This window comes from Panthera onca, chromosome B4 (assembly GCF_046562875.1).
Source record: "Panthera onca isolate mPanOnc1 chromosome B4, mPanOnc1 haplotype 2, whole genome shotgun sequence".
NCBI lineage: Eukaryota > Metazoa > Chordata > Mammalia > Carnivora > Felidae > Panthera > Panthera onca.
Window position 1 is genome coordinate 125,626,577 of NC_138345.1, and position 17,854 is coordinate 125,644,430.

Consider the following 17,854-nt stretch of genomic DNA (forward strand, 5'->3'; position numbering starts at 1 on the left):
CAAATAATAGTATTCCTTTTTGTTTTATAGAAGTCAAAATCAGAGCATTTGGACTTTGAATAATTATCAGAAGATACATGCTCTTAGATGTATTGTTATGAAAAGGTCTTTACCTTTTTCATTTTCATCTTCAATCTGCATAGTTTTTATTTACATGAAGAAATTGGCCCATATTTCAAATTGGCCAATATTTAAACAAAACTGTACATTTTAAATGAACTGTTATTGTAAGCCATAAAATGTCATTATAAGCAGTTTCTCTTTTAAATAAAACAAAACCAAACCTAGAGCCCTTTCCGTCTCTGCCGACAAAGGCCTAACATATCTGAGAGAGTTGGGGTTCTGCCAGGTCATAAGGTCAAAACTGTGTTCTTCAAACCAAGAGCCACATGGACAGCATTCTCTCCAACCAAGCTAGGAACATAATTCATATGTATACTGGGGGAAAAAAAAATCATGATGGATGACTGGATAAGTGGGAAATCTTTTGCCATGTGCATTGCAACTAATTTTCCACAATGGGTTGGCCTATCTTGGAAATCACTTCACAGGTACTATAAACCATTGACATTATTTTTTTTTTCTTAGTTTATTTATTTTTTGAGAGAGAGAGAGCAGGGGAGGGGCAGAGAGAGAGAGTATCCCAAGCAGGCTCCACGCTGTCAGTGCAGAGCACGATGTGGGGCTCAAACTCAGGAACCAGGAGATCATGACCCGAGCTGAAATCAAGAGGCAGATGCTTAACCCACTGAGCCGCCCAGGTGCCCCAGCCATTGAAATGACTAAAATTATGTCTTAGAAATGCTTGAGGAAGGAATAGAGGATCAGCAGAGACCACAGACACTGGATGTGATGACTGTTACTTTCAGCAAGACCCAGAAACAGTCTGGCTACCCTTTCCTTTTAAAATACCTGAGCTGCTGTATCATTTAGCCAAAACTGGTATTTTTGCAAAAATGTGTTACAAAAGTAATGAAGATTCTAACACCTACTAGATAAAGTCTTCCTTTGTGTCCAGTACCTACAGCTCAGCTGTCTAATAAAAAAATGTCATGCAAGCCCATATATCTACGTTTTCCAGTAGCCACTCTGAAAAAGAAATAGGTGAAGTTAATCTTAATAACTGTATTTGACCCAGTATATCTAAAATGTTGTCATATCAACATGTAGTCAATATAAAAATATTGAGATTTTATGTATTTTTTTCCTTATTATAAGTCTTCAAAATCTGGTGTGCACTTAACGCACATCTCAGTTTGAAGGCTAGATGTTCATTGGAAATAACTGATCTGGTTTCATAACATTTACATTTGGAAAAGTAGACTCACAAGTGTAAGTTGTTACAAACATAACTCAGAGGTTTTGAACAACTGAACTGAGTTATTTAAATTTGAGTTTTTAATATGTAATTGAAATTAAGTAAAATGAAAAATCCCATTCCTTAGTTATACTAATCTAACTGAACAAGTGCTGAACAGCCACACTTACCTGGTGGTTGTGGTGTTGGTCCCCTTACATCTTCTAGTAACTTCTTCAGCAGGATCTATTCCTCTTGAAAATGGTCATACAACTTTGTCATTGATACAAGTTGGAAAAGGGCAGAAAAGCAACGCACTCAGCCATGTGGATATTTTTGGTATTGCATTTTGATATGCCCAATATAGTGATTTCTTTATAAGGGTTATTGTTATTAGTATGTAATAATGTTTTATTTTCTTACAGGGGTATTTTGTACTATCTCCCTTCTCTTACATTTCTATAAGTAATAAGTTTCTATTACTGAAAAAAAATAATTCATTTTATTATATTTTATTTTTATCAGTTTTACTAGCAGCAAACATTGAGGTTTTATATAAATTACATGTATTTGTGTATAAATTTTTATATTCATATAGACTTATAAATTTTATTATCTAGGTCCTTGGGGGACTTTTTTTTTTATTTGAGAGAGAATGAACGAGCAGGGGAGAGGGGCAGAGGGAGGGAGAGAATCTCAAGCAAGCCCCATGCTCAGTGTAGAGACCGATGTGGGGCTCGACCCCAGGATCATGACCTAAGCTGAAATCAAGAGTCAGACGCTGAACTGACTAAGCCACCCAGGCACCCCCATTGGGACCTTGATAGTAATATTTTTATACTCTTTAAGAGCTATTTGTTCTAGTCCTTGGTGTCTTAGATGTCTAATTTTTAATTAACAGAGATACCACCCACTTGGAGATTGAGCCCTTCACTCTTCTTGGCGTTTGTGCTGGCCTCATCCCATATCCTCATCATAACCAGTCCCCAAGAAACACATACCAATGTGCCATGGGGAAACAAGCCATGGGTAAGATTTCCTTCTTGAACTTGGTTGCAAATACTTGGAAAAAGGCTTAAATCTTTATCCTTACTCCAGTAGTATGAAATGCTTGGTTAAGTCAGACATTGCTAATTCCTGAGTGTTACTGACCTCAGAGGGTTGCCTGTGAACTCCGCAGGGCTTACAGGTGCCCCGCCATGTTTGAAGCATAAACAGAAATAGAGAAAACCTCTCTGAACTTGTTCCTTTGACCAAACAAGGAGATATATAATAGATGTCACAGAATGACAAGGCGGTAAACATGAAGAGAAAAGCTCTATAAAATGTCAGTTGTGAACCAGAAGAAATGGAAGAAAGAGCAGAAAAACACAAGGTGGAGGGAAGGGAGGGAGGAAGAGAGCCGAAGATGCATGGTATATATTAGAATGTGCTAGTGATGGTCAGGGTGACAGTCATTGCACCCATTACATCCTCATCCTTGCTCCCATAGCTTCTGAAACACCAGTTCGTGTCATACAAATTTCTGAATTCATTTTTCTTCCATTTTCTTTCCTCTCTCCTCCATGTATCTATTAATTTATCTGTTCTCCATCCATAACACTTGTTGAACATCATGTGTAGACCAGACAGTGAGTCTGGGACCTGAACATGGAGAGGTGAGACAGAGCCCTGTCCTCAAGGTGTTCACAGTCTAGTAGGAGAGCCCAACAAGAACAACTATAATTCAAGATATGTGATAGGTGCTGGAGTTGACCAACAGCTGCAATCTTAGGGAATGAGAGCTGAAAGGTCACTAGAGGTTAGAGAGTAGGTTGTTTCCGAAGAATAGAACTGAACCGGGTCTTGAAAGACCCAGAGTATTTTTCACAGGCATGAAAATAGAAGCAAGCGTTGCATGGGGCATCTTGGTGCTTTGGTATGGGTGTTTAGCCTAATATGGGTATGGTGGCATACTGGGAGGGGCACCACATATTAACGATTTTTGGTTTTATCTTGAAGGTGATATGGCGAAGATACCAGGCCAAAACAAGAAAAAGTTTTGCTTATAAACTTTTTCTGAAATGTTTCTTAAAAATCATTTAAAAATGTTTTTTAAATCCTAGTGAGTTTAATAAGTTCTATTTTCATTTATGTCTGTGACATCAATATGGTATGCCATTTCTGGTTTAAAGTATGATACAAGGAGCTTCGTAAAGAAACTGAAAGGTTTTTGCATTGCCTTTGAGTAACCACCAGAAAGCATTTAGCTTCTCAGTTGCCAGCAATCAGCTGCAACTGACCGTAGCTTGACAATTAAGGAATCCTACATCTCATCCCAGATAGTGTATGTTTCTTTTCAAGTTTTTATATTGCGCTTTGGTTGGCAAAACATGTTGTCCTGCAACCATTTACCTGAATGACGTAATGCCTGGACAGTTCAGAATAATTCCCAGTGGGAAAATCTAAGCCGAGGCTCATCAATTTCCCCTTTCCCATTCATCCTCAGCAGCAGTGTAGGCTGATTTCCCGCTTGTGCTTGTGACTTGCTAACAAGTTGAAATATACAGTACTGAACCTTGTGTGTCATGAAAGGGCTATCACTTCTATTGGGTTTACCAAACCATTTTGTTTCATGATGTGAATCCTGGCTGAAACAATACACCTTTTGTGTAGAACCTTCAGCAGAATTAACGGAAGACTAATCACTTCATCGCTAATGCCACTCTTTGCTTGTGTTTGAACATTGAAACAGAAAGGGCTACGAATCTATCTCCACTTGGTGAATCTTTTTTTTTTTTTTTTTAAAGAAGAGACTTGAAGGGAAGAAATAATATTTTTATTTTTGTAACTCGTCTCCCTACCAGAAGAAAAAAAAAAAAAAGCCTTTATTTTGTGGCCATGAGTATCTGCAACGTTTGGTTAGTTACCACACACAGTTAAGCAGGATCAGTGTGTACAGAAAGCCAATTCAGTGTCTGTAGAGTTCTTTTGTAGTTTTCTGTGTGAAGGTTTTTTTTCTCGTTTTGTTTTGAGTGTCATTTGCAATTCATTGTCTGTGTTTTCTGAGGTTGGTGTATTCAGCTGCTCTGACCCTGGGTCCTGCACATTTAGCTCCTTGGATACAATCCTCTGACGTTACTGCTGACGCTAGGAAGACAAAAGCCACAGAATATCTTAAGTAATAAAAAAAAAAAAAAAGCCTTTGTTACTGTTTGTTATTATAAAACACCTGACTGGGAAGAAAAGCATCAAGATAAAAGTACATTCAGAGTTGGCACATTACATGACCACGTTTCTCTTCGGACGCTGAAATAGCTGTAGAAGTACCAAGCTAGGTCTAGATGAAAACTCCCAAAAGGAACAAGGCCAGCAGAGGGAGAAGACCCACAGCAGAGGCCCAGGTCTGTAAAGCAGACCTAGCACTTTGAGTTGGACTTCTCGGAGTCATTTTAATTCCATGCAGTCTCGGCTGCTGGTAACTAAAAGTCGTGCTATCCCATTTTAAGTAGGAGCCATTGCTGAAGACTGTATACATCTCAGGGATTCTGTGTGAATGTTCTAAAGTATTATTTTCGTGCCGTTCATCCGTTAGTCCATATGGATAGTGGAAGACAGTAGCCCAGAATTAACACACTACATATTCTAGCCAACCTGGAAGATTTGCTGTCTACTTTTCACTACCAACCGTCTGCCCCCAGTGAACAGAGTGAGAAAATGAGAGAAAATCATTTTTCTGTCACTACCAAGGAGACCAAGATGAGCACAAAGCACAGACTGAAAGCCTCACCTTGTACATAAGAGAAAGCTCACTTTAGTCGTGAAACCCCAGCAGAGGTGTTTCTTAAATCTAAGGTTCTTTAAGTTGTTAATAAAGTACAGGCTTCCACACACCATCTTATTGTGCTACTAAGAAAGACCTAACCTTCCATGAATATGGCTCTGTTGTGACAAGGTTCCGAGCAAGAAGCCAGGTAGACGTGTGTGGAATTGGCGAGGGTGACCTGGGTCACTCAGCGCTCCAAGTGAAGGCTGTGTGTCGGAGCTGCATTGGACGTACTCCCTGGAACCAGACTCCAGTCCACGAGTCACGCTTTCATATCCTGCCCGTTTTATTAATTGGCAATCCGCTAGTGGAACACTTTCTCCTAGTTAAAGAGATCTTTCAGTCACTATCAGCTCAGTTCATGAATATGCATCACATACCTCCCCTAGGCCCGGTCTCTTCCCAGCCCTCCTTCACCTCCAAATTGCTCGGACTTTTTATCTGTTTATTTATTTATTAGCTCAGGAAGTAACGTAGCTTCTGTTTTAGTTTTTGTTTTCAGTAGATGCTGTTCCAGAGCAGATAGCTCCTTCTCTTGTATTCCCCACTTCAAAGTAGAGTGGGTTGTCCTAGAAGTAGCCTAGAAGATTTTGAGATCTTAGAAATACATAATATACAAAGATCCTCATAAAATTTTGTTTCATTCTACATCTTCCTCTACATTTCATTCACCTTTCGGTTTGATTTTCTTTTTTTAGAATATTTATTCTTTATCAATTTGGTGGGTACAGAATGAAAAGACGTCTTGACCAAATTATCCCTGACAATTGTATTTAGAATTTCACTGTTTGTCCAAAAAAAATTTATTTAAATCCTTGTCGGTATTTCAGATGTAAGATTGTATGATGTTTCCTGAGACTAGAATGCTAATAATGAATACTTAATGGAGATAAAATTAAACTGTCGTCCGGTTAGTAGGGTTAGCTTTGGAGGCGGAACAGGTGACAATGCAGAGGTCAAGGGATGTATGTTTGTGTTACTGCTAATATTAGTAGTATTGTTAATGAATGATGCTGCTTACTGACTACTCCGATGATTTATATGCATTTCTTCTTTTAATCATAATAATAATCCTGTCAGATCTAATACATACCTTTTGTGTTTCTGGCAAGGAAACAGACTCCCACTTTGGTTGAGTAACTTCTAAAAGGTTACCTTATATCTTCTGTGCAATGTTATCTATAGAACTTACTAAAATTCTTCTCAACTGAAACTATCTTATTTCCTCACTTTTTCCTCTTCACTGCAGACCATGATCAAGGTGGCTTCCCTGCTAGACTGTAGGATATAAGTGTCTTCGAGACAAGATTATGTCTGTGTTATTTATTACTGTATCCTTGGTGCCTAGCATAGTGCCAGCTCAGTAGGTATAGTAAGATATACAATCTGAGGCAGGCTGCAGGCTCTGAGCTGTCAGCATAGAGCCCAACGTGGGGCTCAAACACACAAGCCGTGAGATCATGACCTGAGCCAAAGCTGGACACTTAACTGACTGAGCCACCCAGGCGTCCCAAAAGTCTTCATGACTTTGAATGACCTAAGATTTCTTAGAATTCAAAAAGTGCAGGCTGTGAAGAAGAAAAAAATTAATCATTTGGACTTTCTCAAAATTAAACTTCTGCTCTATGAAAGATCTTAATCCACAGAATGGGAGCAAGTATTTGCAATATAGATATGTAACATCAGATAAAGGGTTTGTATCCAGTATATATAAAGAACTCTTCAGTGACAAGACAGCTCAGTTAAAAGATGGCAAAAACAAAAACCAGACACTTCACAAAGGGTAATAGTAATAGGAATGACCAGTAAGTTCGTGAAAGTATATTCGTTGTTACTAGTCATCAGATAAATGTAAATTAAAACTGAGACACCACAACATGCTTATTAGAACAACTAACATGGGAAAGACATATTAAGTGTCAGGATGCAGAGCAGCTAAGAAGCACATACAGTGTTGGTGTGAACATAAATGGTATAACACTTTGGGAAATTATTAAGTAGTTTTTTAGGTTAACCTTACCAAATCCCACTGCTCTGTATTTACCCAAGAGAAGTGAACAAAGTCTTGTGCATGAATGTTAGTAGTAGCTTTATTCACAAGTGCCCCAAACTGGAAACAAGGCCAGTGTCCATCAGCAGGTGAATGGGTAAATAAACTGTTTATACGTGCAGCAGAATACTTCTCAGCAATAATGAAGAGTGAATATGATACAGCCACATGGATGGACCTTGGAGTCATTATGCTAAGTGAAAGCAGCAGCAAAAGAGTATCCCTGCTGCATGATTCCCTTTATATAAAATTCTAGAAAGTGCGAGCTGTAATGATAAACAGCAGTGGTTGCCTGGGGTCATGGATAGGGAGGGATATTTTTTGGGAGTGTCGGAAGTGTTCTGGATCCTGATTGTTGTGGTGATTTTACAGAGGCATAAATCTGTCAGAACTCCTCAATACTTACACTTTAAATGATAAAGTTTGTTGGTTTTAATAATGTTCTCAAATAAAAAGAAACTGGACAAAGGAAGACAGAAAACATAAATTCATTAAACTTCATTTTATGTTTTTCAGTATGCATTTCCTTATATTCTCCTAACCTACATGTATCTTTACCAACCTTTTTTCATCCTACCTTAAAACATGTCCTCACTGTTTTAACCTACATCTACATACTTTGCTGTGCCAACCTGCAACTTAGGAAAGTTATGGTCAAGAAAATGCGATTTTGTAAGAAAGATTATGTCCTGGGTAATGAGGAAATGAGACTGTAGTTAGGGCAAAATGGAGCAGTGGGAGGGAGAACGCAGCTTCTGGTCTCCTTGCATTAGTTATTACGTAGACGCAACGCCCTTTTTAAGGAAGCTGAAAACAGTAAGAGGCATCCTATTTTGAGCCTGTGCTTCACCAGACCAGCCTTTTAATTTCTGCATGACATTTTCTCACAAAGCTTGCTTACTGGCAAAATAGTCATCAGGCTTTTTATAAAAATTATAGAGTGTGATGGCATTTTGAAGTTTTATGATAGAGAAGTCATAGTTTATAAATCCTGTTTTAACCAACACACCACACCCATCAGTGCTGTTAAAAATGTATATACACATGTGCTCCGACAAATTCTTCAAAAAGCCTTTAAGGAGGATTTCTAATGAGATCATAAGCACCAGACATTTGCTAAACCATTTTGCTGTTCATCCATTCAGTGGTCAGGTCAATTGTAATGCCTGAGAATTATGTTCTGGGCCTGGTAGCACAATTTATAGCGGGATCTCCTCTCTTTCACCATTGTTTGGGGGTGCAGCCATCAATGCCTTCCCTGCTGCATAATAATGCTTGTCTCAGGTTTCAGAAGACGGGTTTGGCAGCCTGGTGGGACATTGCCTGAACCCTTGTCTCAAGCTGGGTGGAGGATACAATTGGAGCTGAAATCTCAACATAAATTTTAAATGATTTCATGTAAAACGACAAACTTATTGTCAGTGAACTTTACCACGATCCAGGCAACAGTGATTTTATTTCTGAAACAGTGATCCATTACCAGGTATCCTGCCCAGTTTATTAGTTGGCACTAAAATAACATAAATTAATTGGCAGTTTAGTGTAAACTCAACAAAAAGTTCATGAGATTCAGTTTAACTATTTTTTTCAGCTGAATCTTGATAACTTTTCTAGAGATTTAAGTGCAAATATTTATTATAAAATTATGCAATTCAGTTTTGTTTACTGACACTTACTGAGCCTCTATAGTGAGCCCTGAAGGTTTCATGATTTCTTTCAATAGTAATCGGCAAGGAGTCCCATATCATTTTTGCTGCGTGAATATGTTATTTTCATCCCTGAATTGAAATCACCATTGATTTCATGACATGAGTACAGAGGAAAAGGTGAAGGAAATAATGAGTTTTGATATCTGCTCACCTTAGAGCTTAATTCCATTAAATGGCACATGGGCATCTTGGGACATGTGGGTATTGAGGATGTGTCCCTATGCAAGCATGTGAAAGAGAAAAAGTGACTTAAGCTACCTTCTTAGCCACTCAAGGGAAAAGAAGAGACACCTGGGAGAAGTTAAAGAGGCTCAGTAACCCACACATAAGTTCAGGAGTAGGGCAAGTGTGAGTCCCCATTTTAAGGTCTCTGAGTAGGAGCAACTATGTATTCACAAGACCATGAGAGTGAAACCCTTTTTTGGTGCAAGTCTCTGATCCTTAGTGAGCCCCTACAGGGGAAAGGGACAGAGAATAACATCCTAATTTCACTTCCAGTTGACAGGAACAACTTCCAAGGTCCCAACAGGTGGAAAGTCTGATTGCTAAGGACAGAAAAGCCTGTACCTGATTGGACAGGACCTTGGATTTCTTAGAGGAAGGGGCCACCATGCCTTTCCCCGTTTTATCTCCCCTGTTGGGTATAGAGTAGTTGTGTGTTCATTGCTTAGTAAATGAAGAGTTAAACAAATGGGTAAATCCACTCTTCTCTGCTTTCACTTTCCTCCTTTTCGTTCCTTCCTTTCTTTTCCTCCGTTTTCTCTTTTCTTTTTCATTTAGAACTTTTCTAATGGTTGATTAATTTTTATGAAATATATCCTTATCTGTCAGCACTCGGCAGTGGTTTCTAATTACCTTCTCATCCCAGTAGCTGGAACTGTATGCATAACATGCTAGAACTGAGTTTAAGAAATGTGGATTTACCTATGCAATTATGAAATGTGGACTACCTATGAAACCAGTAGAGACTGGTTCCTCAATGGGGTTAGGTTGGTATACTTTGGGTGTGATTTTTCCTCTTTGTAGGACTTTTTTTTTTTTTAAGATTTATTTTTGAAGCGGCAGTTGGGGGGAGTGGGGGCGGAGAACAGAAGATCTGAAGTGGGCTCCCCACTAACAGCAGTGAGCCGGATGGAGGGCTCGAACCCACAAACCATAAGATCACAACCCGAGCTGAAGTCAGATGTTCAATAAACTGAGCCACCCAGGCACCCATGCAAATGTTTCCTCTTTTATAGGACTTTTAACCTTATGGAGGAAAATTGCTTTTAAAAGTCGTTAGCCACTATGAGGGTATTATTGCTTTTGAAATGTTTAACCTGAAGGTTTTCTTCATTTTAGTGAAATTAATACCTTTTTTTAATCTCGGTACACATGGCTACCTAATTATTTTACATAATAGAATGTACACTTTGTTTTGTCCAATATCAATGAAGGTACCATTGGATACAACCAGCGGAACAGAATCGATACTCTCATGTATCTGCTAGCATATCCACAAAAACCCATGGTTAAAACAAAGACCATTGAGTTGATAGAATTTGAGAAACTGCCAGCTGGACAGAATGCAACAGTTGCCGTGATGAGTTACAGCGGCTATGATATTGAAGATGCCCTTGTTTTAAATAAGGCTTCCTTGGACAGAGGTAAGTGGGTCTACAGAGCTCACGGTGTGCAGAATTAGGTATAATAAGGATAATCAGCTAAAAGTCACCTGGTGTCAAAATGTTAATGTCAGTTTCAAGTGATTTGAATTTTGTAACATACAAACAGGAGGTGGTTAAGTTTCAGTGTTGACTTTTTTAATGAATATTACATAGAGGTAATTTGTTAAATGTATTATTAAGTGTATCTTTGTTGTTGTTATTTTACTTTATTGGGGACTTGAGAGAGTTCCTCAACAGAAAACATGCAAGAATTTGTTTATTTCCTAGCAGGAATTATAATAGATGAAAAACGGTTTTTGGATAATCTAGTTAGTCAACAACAAACTGAGAAGGCCATAGCAATATTTCTGTGTTAAAGGGTTTTTTAATTGTATGTCTCAACCCCGTAATGTTAGACCTTTTTGTTAGCAAAATGCTAAAAGTTAAAAATACCCATGCACAGACCCCCGACCTACCAGTTCCTGTGCAATCTTTTTGTCAGTTTTCTGACAGTTTACTTTTGCAAGTCACTGCTCATGGTTTGTTAGCTGTCACCTGACCTGAAGTCTGACTCCTCTCTTCATAATCTCTCTCTTTTTCCTCCCTGGCATACTCACTCTGCCTTCCCCTTTACTCTCTGTAGTTGCTAGGCAGCCGTAATAGCACTCCTAGACATGTGTCTTTGGCATTAATGTTGGCTGCACTTAATTTATGCCTCTTTTTTTTCCTCCAGATGACAACAGCCATGCTTTAAAACTAGATGTTTTCCTTTCTGATTAACTGGTAACGTTTATGTGGAAATCTGAAGACTTTGTGATATCTGTCAGAAACTCTGCAACACCATTTAATGATCTGAGTTTACTGTCCTCTAGCTTTTAAGCTATCACCTGTAAATAAAATGTCCATTCACACTTGGAGGAAAACGCTTCTTGATTTCAGGCAGCTCAGATTCCCACTGCACTCTAACACGTTGCAGTTAATGGCCAGTGTACGGAATTTCAAGATCATGTAATGTTTCCAAAGCAGCTGGCTCGCTGAGCGGAGTTTATTATGGCCACACACAATTTACCAGGAGCCATAATGACTGAGACCTTTCTCGGAGACCTACTAACATCCTCATCTCCTGTCCAGATGTTGAAATTTGTTACTTCATCGCACGGTCACCTTCATATTTTAAAAGTTACATTCGAGCACGGAGGCTTTATTTAGAAACCCACTTTTTCCTGATTTTCTAAACCCACGTTCTTAGATTTCTTATTAAGAGTTCTGCCTTTGGTGGAGAATCGTAAGTGAAGGATTTTACAGCCGTGCATTTATTTCATCAGTAATAGCTGACATTTAATCCTGAGGTGTCTCCCTATTTAAGTAAACTCTGACATGGCTCAGTATATCCTAGGGCGATTAGAGAGAGAATGCAGTTTAGAATAACTGCTTGGCCAAAGGGAGAAAAGAAAAGAAATGCAGTCACAGAATCTTGGGTGACTCTACAGCAGATGGGTCTTCTTGAGGGATTCAGTGCGGGAAGTTTTTCCTCCACCTAAAGGTTTCCTTCTGTTCCTTTTGCTTATCTTTCATAATGCTTATTTATTTATTTATTTATTTATTTATTTATTTTTAAATTTTTTTAACGTTTATTTATTTTTGAGACAGAGAGAGACAGAGCATGAACAGGGGAGGGGCAGAGAGAGAGAGAGAGAGAGGGAGACACAGAATCAGAAGCAGGCTCCAGGCTCTGAGCCATCAGCCCAGAGCCCGACTCGGGGCTCGAACTCACCGACCGTGAGATCGTGACCTGAGCCGAAGTCGGATGCTCAACCGACTGAGCCACCCAGGCGCCCCTCATAATGCTTATTTAGATTGTTGGTTGGTGTCAGGACTTTTCCCTCATTCACTAGATAAATGTGATCCAAAAGTATAATCAGAGTAAACTCTCCTCTTTGGGGCACAGGCAAATGATTTCTTCTGTTAAAATTATTTGCGGCTTCTTTTCATTTTCTCTCCTCTCTGGAGAAAAATTAATCTTTTTGTGCCCTTGTTTGGGACTTCCTCTGAGTGCCAAAATTGGAAAAAGGAAAACTTTTCAGAGAAGGTTAGCAGAAGTTATGCACCAGAAGGGTGTGTGGGAAGGATCTTGGTTGATCAGTAGACATGGTGTGTTTCCACACTGCCACCCAACTGGCTGGGCGACCTAGGCCACGTGACTTCCCTGGACCTCATTTTGTAGCACTTGTAACACTGTACATAGAGCAGTTAAGCTAGGTGGTCTCTGGGGCCCTTTCCAGTTCCCATATTCTGTGGCTCTGTGCCCTGAAAGAATCACAGTGATGTTCAGGTTTCTCTCACCTTTCTCCATCATGACAGGATGTATTCCATGCTGAAACATGGTTGTAGAGATTCCAGTGTTTATGTGGATAGTAGGTGTTGGAGAGTTTCTGAGCCAGTTCTTTGGATTATCAGGTTGCTATTTGGCCCATCCCAGATGACCCAAATGTAGAGCAAGTTGTGGGTCATTCAGTAACACAAATACATGTTTTCTCATAGTCGTGTTGGTGGTTCTGACCCCCAGTTTGGTTTCATTTTAGGCTTTGGGCGCTGCCTTGTATATAAAAATGCTAAATGTACATTGAAGCGCTATACCAATCAGACTTTTGATAAAGTGATGGGGCCGATGTTGGACGCTGCTACGAGGAAACCCATCTGGCGACACGAAATTTTAGATGCGGATGGTATCTGTTCTCCAGGTAAGAGCCCTTTTTAAAAACAATTTAAATGTATACTCTTTGCATCATGAAAGTTATGCATCAGTATTTCTGAACATTTGGTAACAGGGAAGAAAAAAATAACAACTTACAAAACCACTTTCCTAACTCAAACAGCGTGGTCATTTTTGATGAATTTCCCTTCTAGTCTATTTTTCTACGCATATATTTTTACATAGTAGTAGTTCTATTCCAGTTATACTTTTCTACTTAAAATTTTCAAGCACAGAAAAGCCACTTTAAGGAAATGTTTAAAACAAAATGCTTTAAGAGTGTAAATGCCATTTCCCTGCATCTACACTGGCGTTTTTCATCATTTGTGCATTTAACATGCAGACTGACTTGAGACTCTTCTTCCCCCAAAAGTGTGACTCCGTGACAATTACAAACTCGCAGTGAATTTTGTTGATGCCACCGCAGCCCCTGCCCTTGAGTCTTACAGTCCAGCGTGGGAGGCTGACAGTGACCAGAGGATCACATGTAAACATATGTCACACCATAGCCAGGTTAAGGAACCCTATAAAGATCTGTGAGGGCATTTAATAGCAAGAGGATCTGACCTAGGCAGGAAGCGCAGGCTCGCCTTCCCTAACGAAGGGCGCTGAGATCTGGAGGATGCGTGGAGTTAACTAGTAAGTAGGGGAGCGGAGTGTGTCCTGAGCTGTGGTGTCCTGTAGCTATAGATGGTTAAAGGTTCTGAAAGGCCGGTGCGGCTCAAACAGGGAGAGGACAGGGGAGGGCAGTAAACAAGAATCTAGAGAGAGGAAGAGCAGGAGGTGGGGCAGGGCCCAGACACAGGCCTTGCATCATGATGCTGTTTTCATCACGATCCTAAAAGCAACACTACAGTCAGGTACGCATTTTGAAATGATCGTTGTGACCACAGTGTGGAGAGAAGAATAGAAAGGGGCGAAAACAGAGGGAGACCCAGCGAGAGCTCTGGCAGCAGAGCAGGAGAGCGGGGCCACAGCGAGGCGGAAAGATGGGCTGTGGTGGGGACGTTGCTGGGAGGGCAAAGCCACGTGATTTGTCACGATGGTGCCTGGGTGGTGGGTCCTTGCATCTGCTGTGGTGCCCACAGCCGCGTGGCGCACGGCTTCCTCTCCTCCTGGCTGCGTTTCTTTCTCGGAGAATTTTGCTCACTGTTAACCTGGGTTTTGTGTCAGAGAGCTAGCACCGTGACAATACTATAGAGTAGTCGGCCTTGGAGCTTACCAGGAAAAGATGCAAAGAAAGGTGAGAATAGCAGGAAAATCAAAGAAGTATTTTGATTGCCTCGTTGTCCGAGTGGGCAATGAGTGAGGACTAGGTGAAGTAACTTAATAAAAGTAAGTGGCCCAGACTTGTTCTGACACCCCAAGATATATAAAATTGCCATTTATTGACACGAAGTTTCTCCTGTTAGTTTGGTTCTCTAAACCAGTTTCTTGATTTTTTTACACACTGATTTTTCAAATGGGCTGCCACAATTACTGACGAGCCCTGTTGAACTCTGGCTCATACCATATCGACCTTTTCCTTCCTTGTCTGCATTTCATGGACCAATCTAATCACCTAGTTCCATGCCCCAATAATGTGCGCATTCCACAGAGGTGGTAGCGATTGGACTGTAACACCCTTCTTTTTTTCTTAGGTGAGAAGGTAGAAAACAAACAAGTGCTTGTCAATAAGTCCATGCCCACAGTAACTCAGATTCCTCTGGAAGGAAGTAATGTTCCACAGCAGCCACAGTATAAGGATGTGCCCATCACGTATGTATTGGTTTCACCTTGGAAATACCTAGAAAGATTAAAAAAAAAAAAAAAAAAAGAGAAAGGCTAGGGGAAATTAGAAGTTAGCTCTTGGAGGGTTGGAGAATAGAAATTACAGTTGGGGGTAATAATAGTTGTCATGAAGACAGCGTGGCGTGGAAGATAAAACCAAGCTGTGGAATCATGTAGGCCTCCCACCCTGGGTTTGAGTTGTGGGCCAAATAGGCAGGACTTCCAGGTAGAGGGAACAGTGAGGTGAAGGCCCCTTGGGCAAAACAGCACCCAGATTTAGAGGACCAGTGTAGCCTGCTGGGGCTAGGTTGTACAGTACTTGGGAATTCCTTCGGTAGAGAGTGATAGGATCAGATGTGTGTTAAATAAGTAAATTAAACACACTGGCCACAGTGTGGCATCACTACTGCACGGGACTATAGCTGGGTTCAGTACTGGTCATGTGGTATGTTACCTTATGTGGATGAAGCACTCACACCTTGGCCTCAGGTTTTTCATCTGTGCAATGAAAGAGCTACACTCATTAATCTCCAGATGTCTCAAATACAGTGAAATTGGAGACTTCATGAGATGAGCCATGGGCCAGTGATAGCAACCACACTCTGACATAAAAACAAAACCGGAAGAAGTAACAAGATGCTTAGTCTAGCCAGGGTGATTGAAGTTAACTGAACTCTTGAAGTGGGGGTCTGGGGTGACACGGGAGAGCTGGGTTCCTGGGCCCTGGAAGGTAGTTCAGCAGACCCGTTCTGACCCACAGCTGAGCCCTGCTCCCGGCCAGTCACTGTGCCACTTGTATTGGAAACACAGCTGAAGTGAACCACGACCCTCCCCTGAAAGGAACCACACATAGTTAGCGGAGGCCTGCACAAAAAAAGAAGTCCAGTGAATATCCTGATCACAGTGACTTCGTTGAGAACTTTCTCTGTACCGGTTATGGTTGTGGGCAGTTTACCTGTGTTAGTTCACTTGTTCTGGCCACCACTCCATGAACCAAGTGCTCCTAATAGCCTTGTTCGAAAGACACAGAAACTAAGGCACAGAGAGGTAAAGTAATTTACCAAGGTCACACAGCTGCAAGCAGCAGAGTCAACATTTGAACTCCCACAGTTTGGCTTCAGAGCCCAACTCCTGCCCTCTGTGCTAAAGGCTGCAGTGCTGTGGGTGCCGTGGATTTGTCTGTGGGGTGAGTGGGAGCGCAGAGGAGAAACTGGGCTCTCCACTTTGGGAAGGGGTGAGGGCCCTGGCCCCGAATACTACAAAACAAAAAGCTGTTTCAGGGTGAGAAAGGTGGTTATGCTAGCTGGTTTTCATCCTGTCCTGGAGGAGGAGATCTTTTTTCTTCTTCAGAACTGCGTCCCCTCCTCCTGGGTTCTGCATTTAATCTAGTCTTTTAGGGACCTGACTCTCTCATTTTCTCTTCTGTCCTTCCATGTCTTCAGCCAGCTTTCTGTCGATTCCTTCCCCACAGGCTAGAAAGTGTGCTCCCATATTTCTTATCTTGAAAAGAAAATGAAACCTTCCTCAGGGCTCTGCGATCCTTCCAGGCTGCCAAGCATCCTGTTTCTTTGTCTGCCATGAGGGAGTAGCGTGGGAATGGTGTGTGCGGTGTGGGTTAAGTTGCCTTACGCCTGCTTCTCACAGTGTTTCCTAAAGGTTAGCCATCTCAAAGACTGGAAAAGGGAAACGGTAACCTTTGGACTTAATGTTGAAAAATGAAAGGCACGTTTCAGAGTCCAAAATGGCAGGGTCAAAACATTCTGTGGTTGATCTTAAGTAAAATACGGCCTGTGGGTGATAGGTTCACAAAGGGCAGTTTGAAAACTCTGTTTTAGTGACTTGCTGTTAATATTAGCTACAAAGGGGCTACGGATTCATATATCGAAAAAGTGATGATCTCTTCAAATGCTGAAGATGCTTTTCTGATCAAAATGCTCCTGAGGCAGACGAGGCGTCCGGAGATTGGAGACAAGTTCAGCAGCCGCCACGGGCAAAAAGGTAAATTGTGTCACTCCTCGATTTGTTTACAAAACTGAAAATAGTATTTGTTAACCATGTATATAAGAAATGTGTAACTTTCCCCTGTTAAAAAAAATATACAGTGTGTTGGAAAAATCATTACATTGTTAGCCAGATTTATGCTGGTTTTATTTCTTAGACTTTGCTGTTTTTACTTTAATAGCATTGAAAAATGTACCGTAAGGTTGCTTCTCTTTGCCATTTATTTCATTTTTTTGCAGCTGCTCCACCCAAAATTATAATTACGAATACACTCTAGACGACGTACCTCCTAAGATACAGGTAGACGTTCAGAAAATAAATAGCAGCACCTCTTTTTTGTGGAAGGTGCGTATGTGTTCCGCTGTCTGTCGGGTCCTAGTACCGTAGGGCGTCAGCACGAGCAGACCGCTCAGAATGGTCTGCGCCTGTGTTTAATGGTGAGCAGCCTGTGTGAGGTTCCCAGCTGGGGGGCTGTGGAGCTGAATTAGAACGCGGGTGTCCGGATCCCAGCGCGGCGCCCTCCCCGTCTGCTGCACGTGGCCCCTCGCCTAGATATGTTTCTCCATGTGGTCCCGCTGGTGAGCCCTGCTCTTCCTGGGAGGTTACTGCTGAGTCTTCACGCGGTTGTGGCTCGGCGGTGTCTTGTTTTCGTATCTTCAAGAAACAGAGCAGTGTCACTACTGATGAACTTGCTTTCTGTAGGCTCCCTCTTAGGTACGCATACCCGCATACCCTTGGCGGTTCAAAGGGGAACGTTTGCCCTGGGGGTCGAATTTGGGCCGAGTCTGCCACTTAACTAGTTGAAGAACAGCAGCAGCAGCAGC

General features: G+C 41.1%; 1 protein-coding gene across 1 annotated transcript in view; it reads left to right on the forward strand.

Moving 5' to 3' along the window:
* The window catches only part of POLR3B (RNA polymerase III subunit B), a 103,495-nt gene that overhangs the window by 55,135 nt on the left and 30,506 nt on the right, over nt 1–17,854 (forward strand). Inside the window, exons 19-23 of the mRNA XM_078449521.2 lie at nt 2,199–2,326; nt 10,298–10,507; nt 13,090–13,248; nt 14,900–15,017; nt 16,885–17,027. Coding sequence (XP_078305647.1) covers nt 2,199–2,326; nt 10,298–10,507; nt 13,090–13,248; nt 14,900–15,017; nt 16,885–17,027 — 758 coding nt within the window. The remainder of the gene's footprint in view (nt 1–2,198; nt 2,327–10,297; nt 10,508–13,089; nt 13,249–14,899; nt 15,018–16,884; nt 17,028–17,854) is intronic.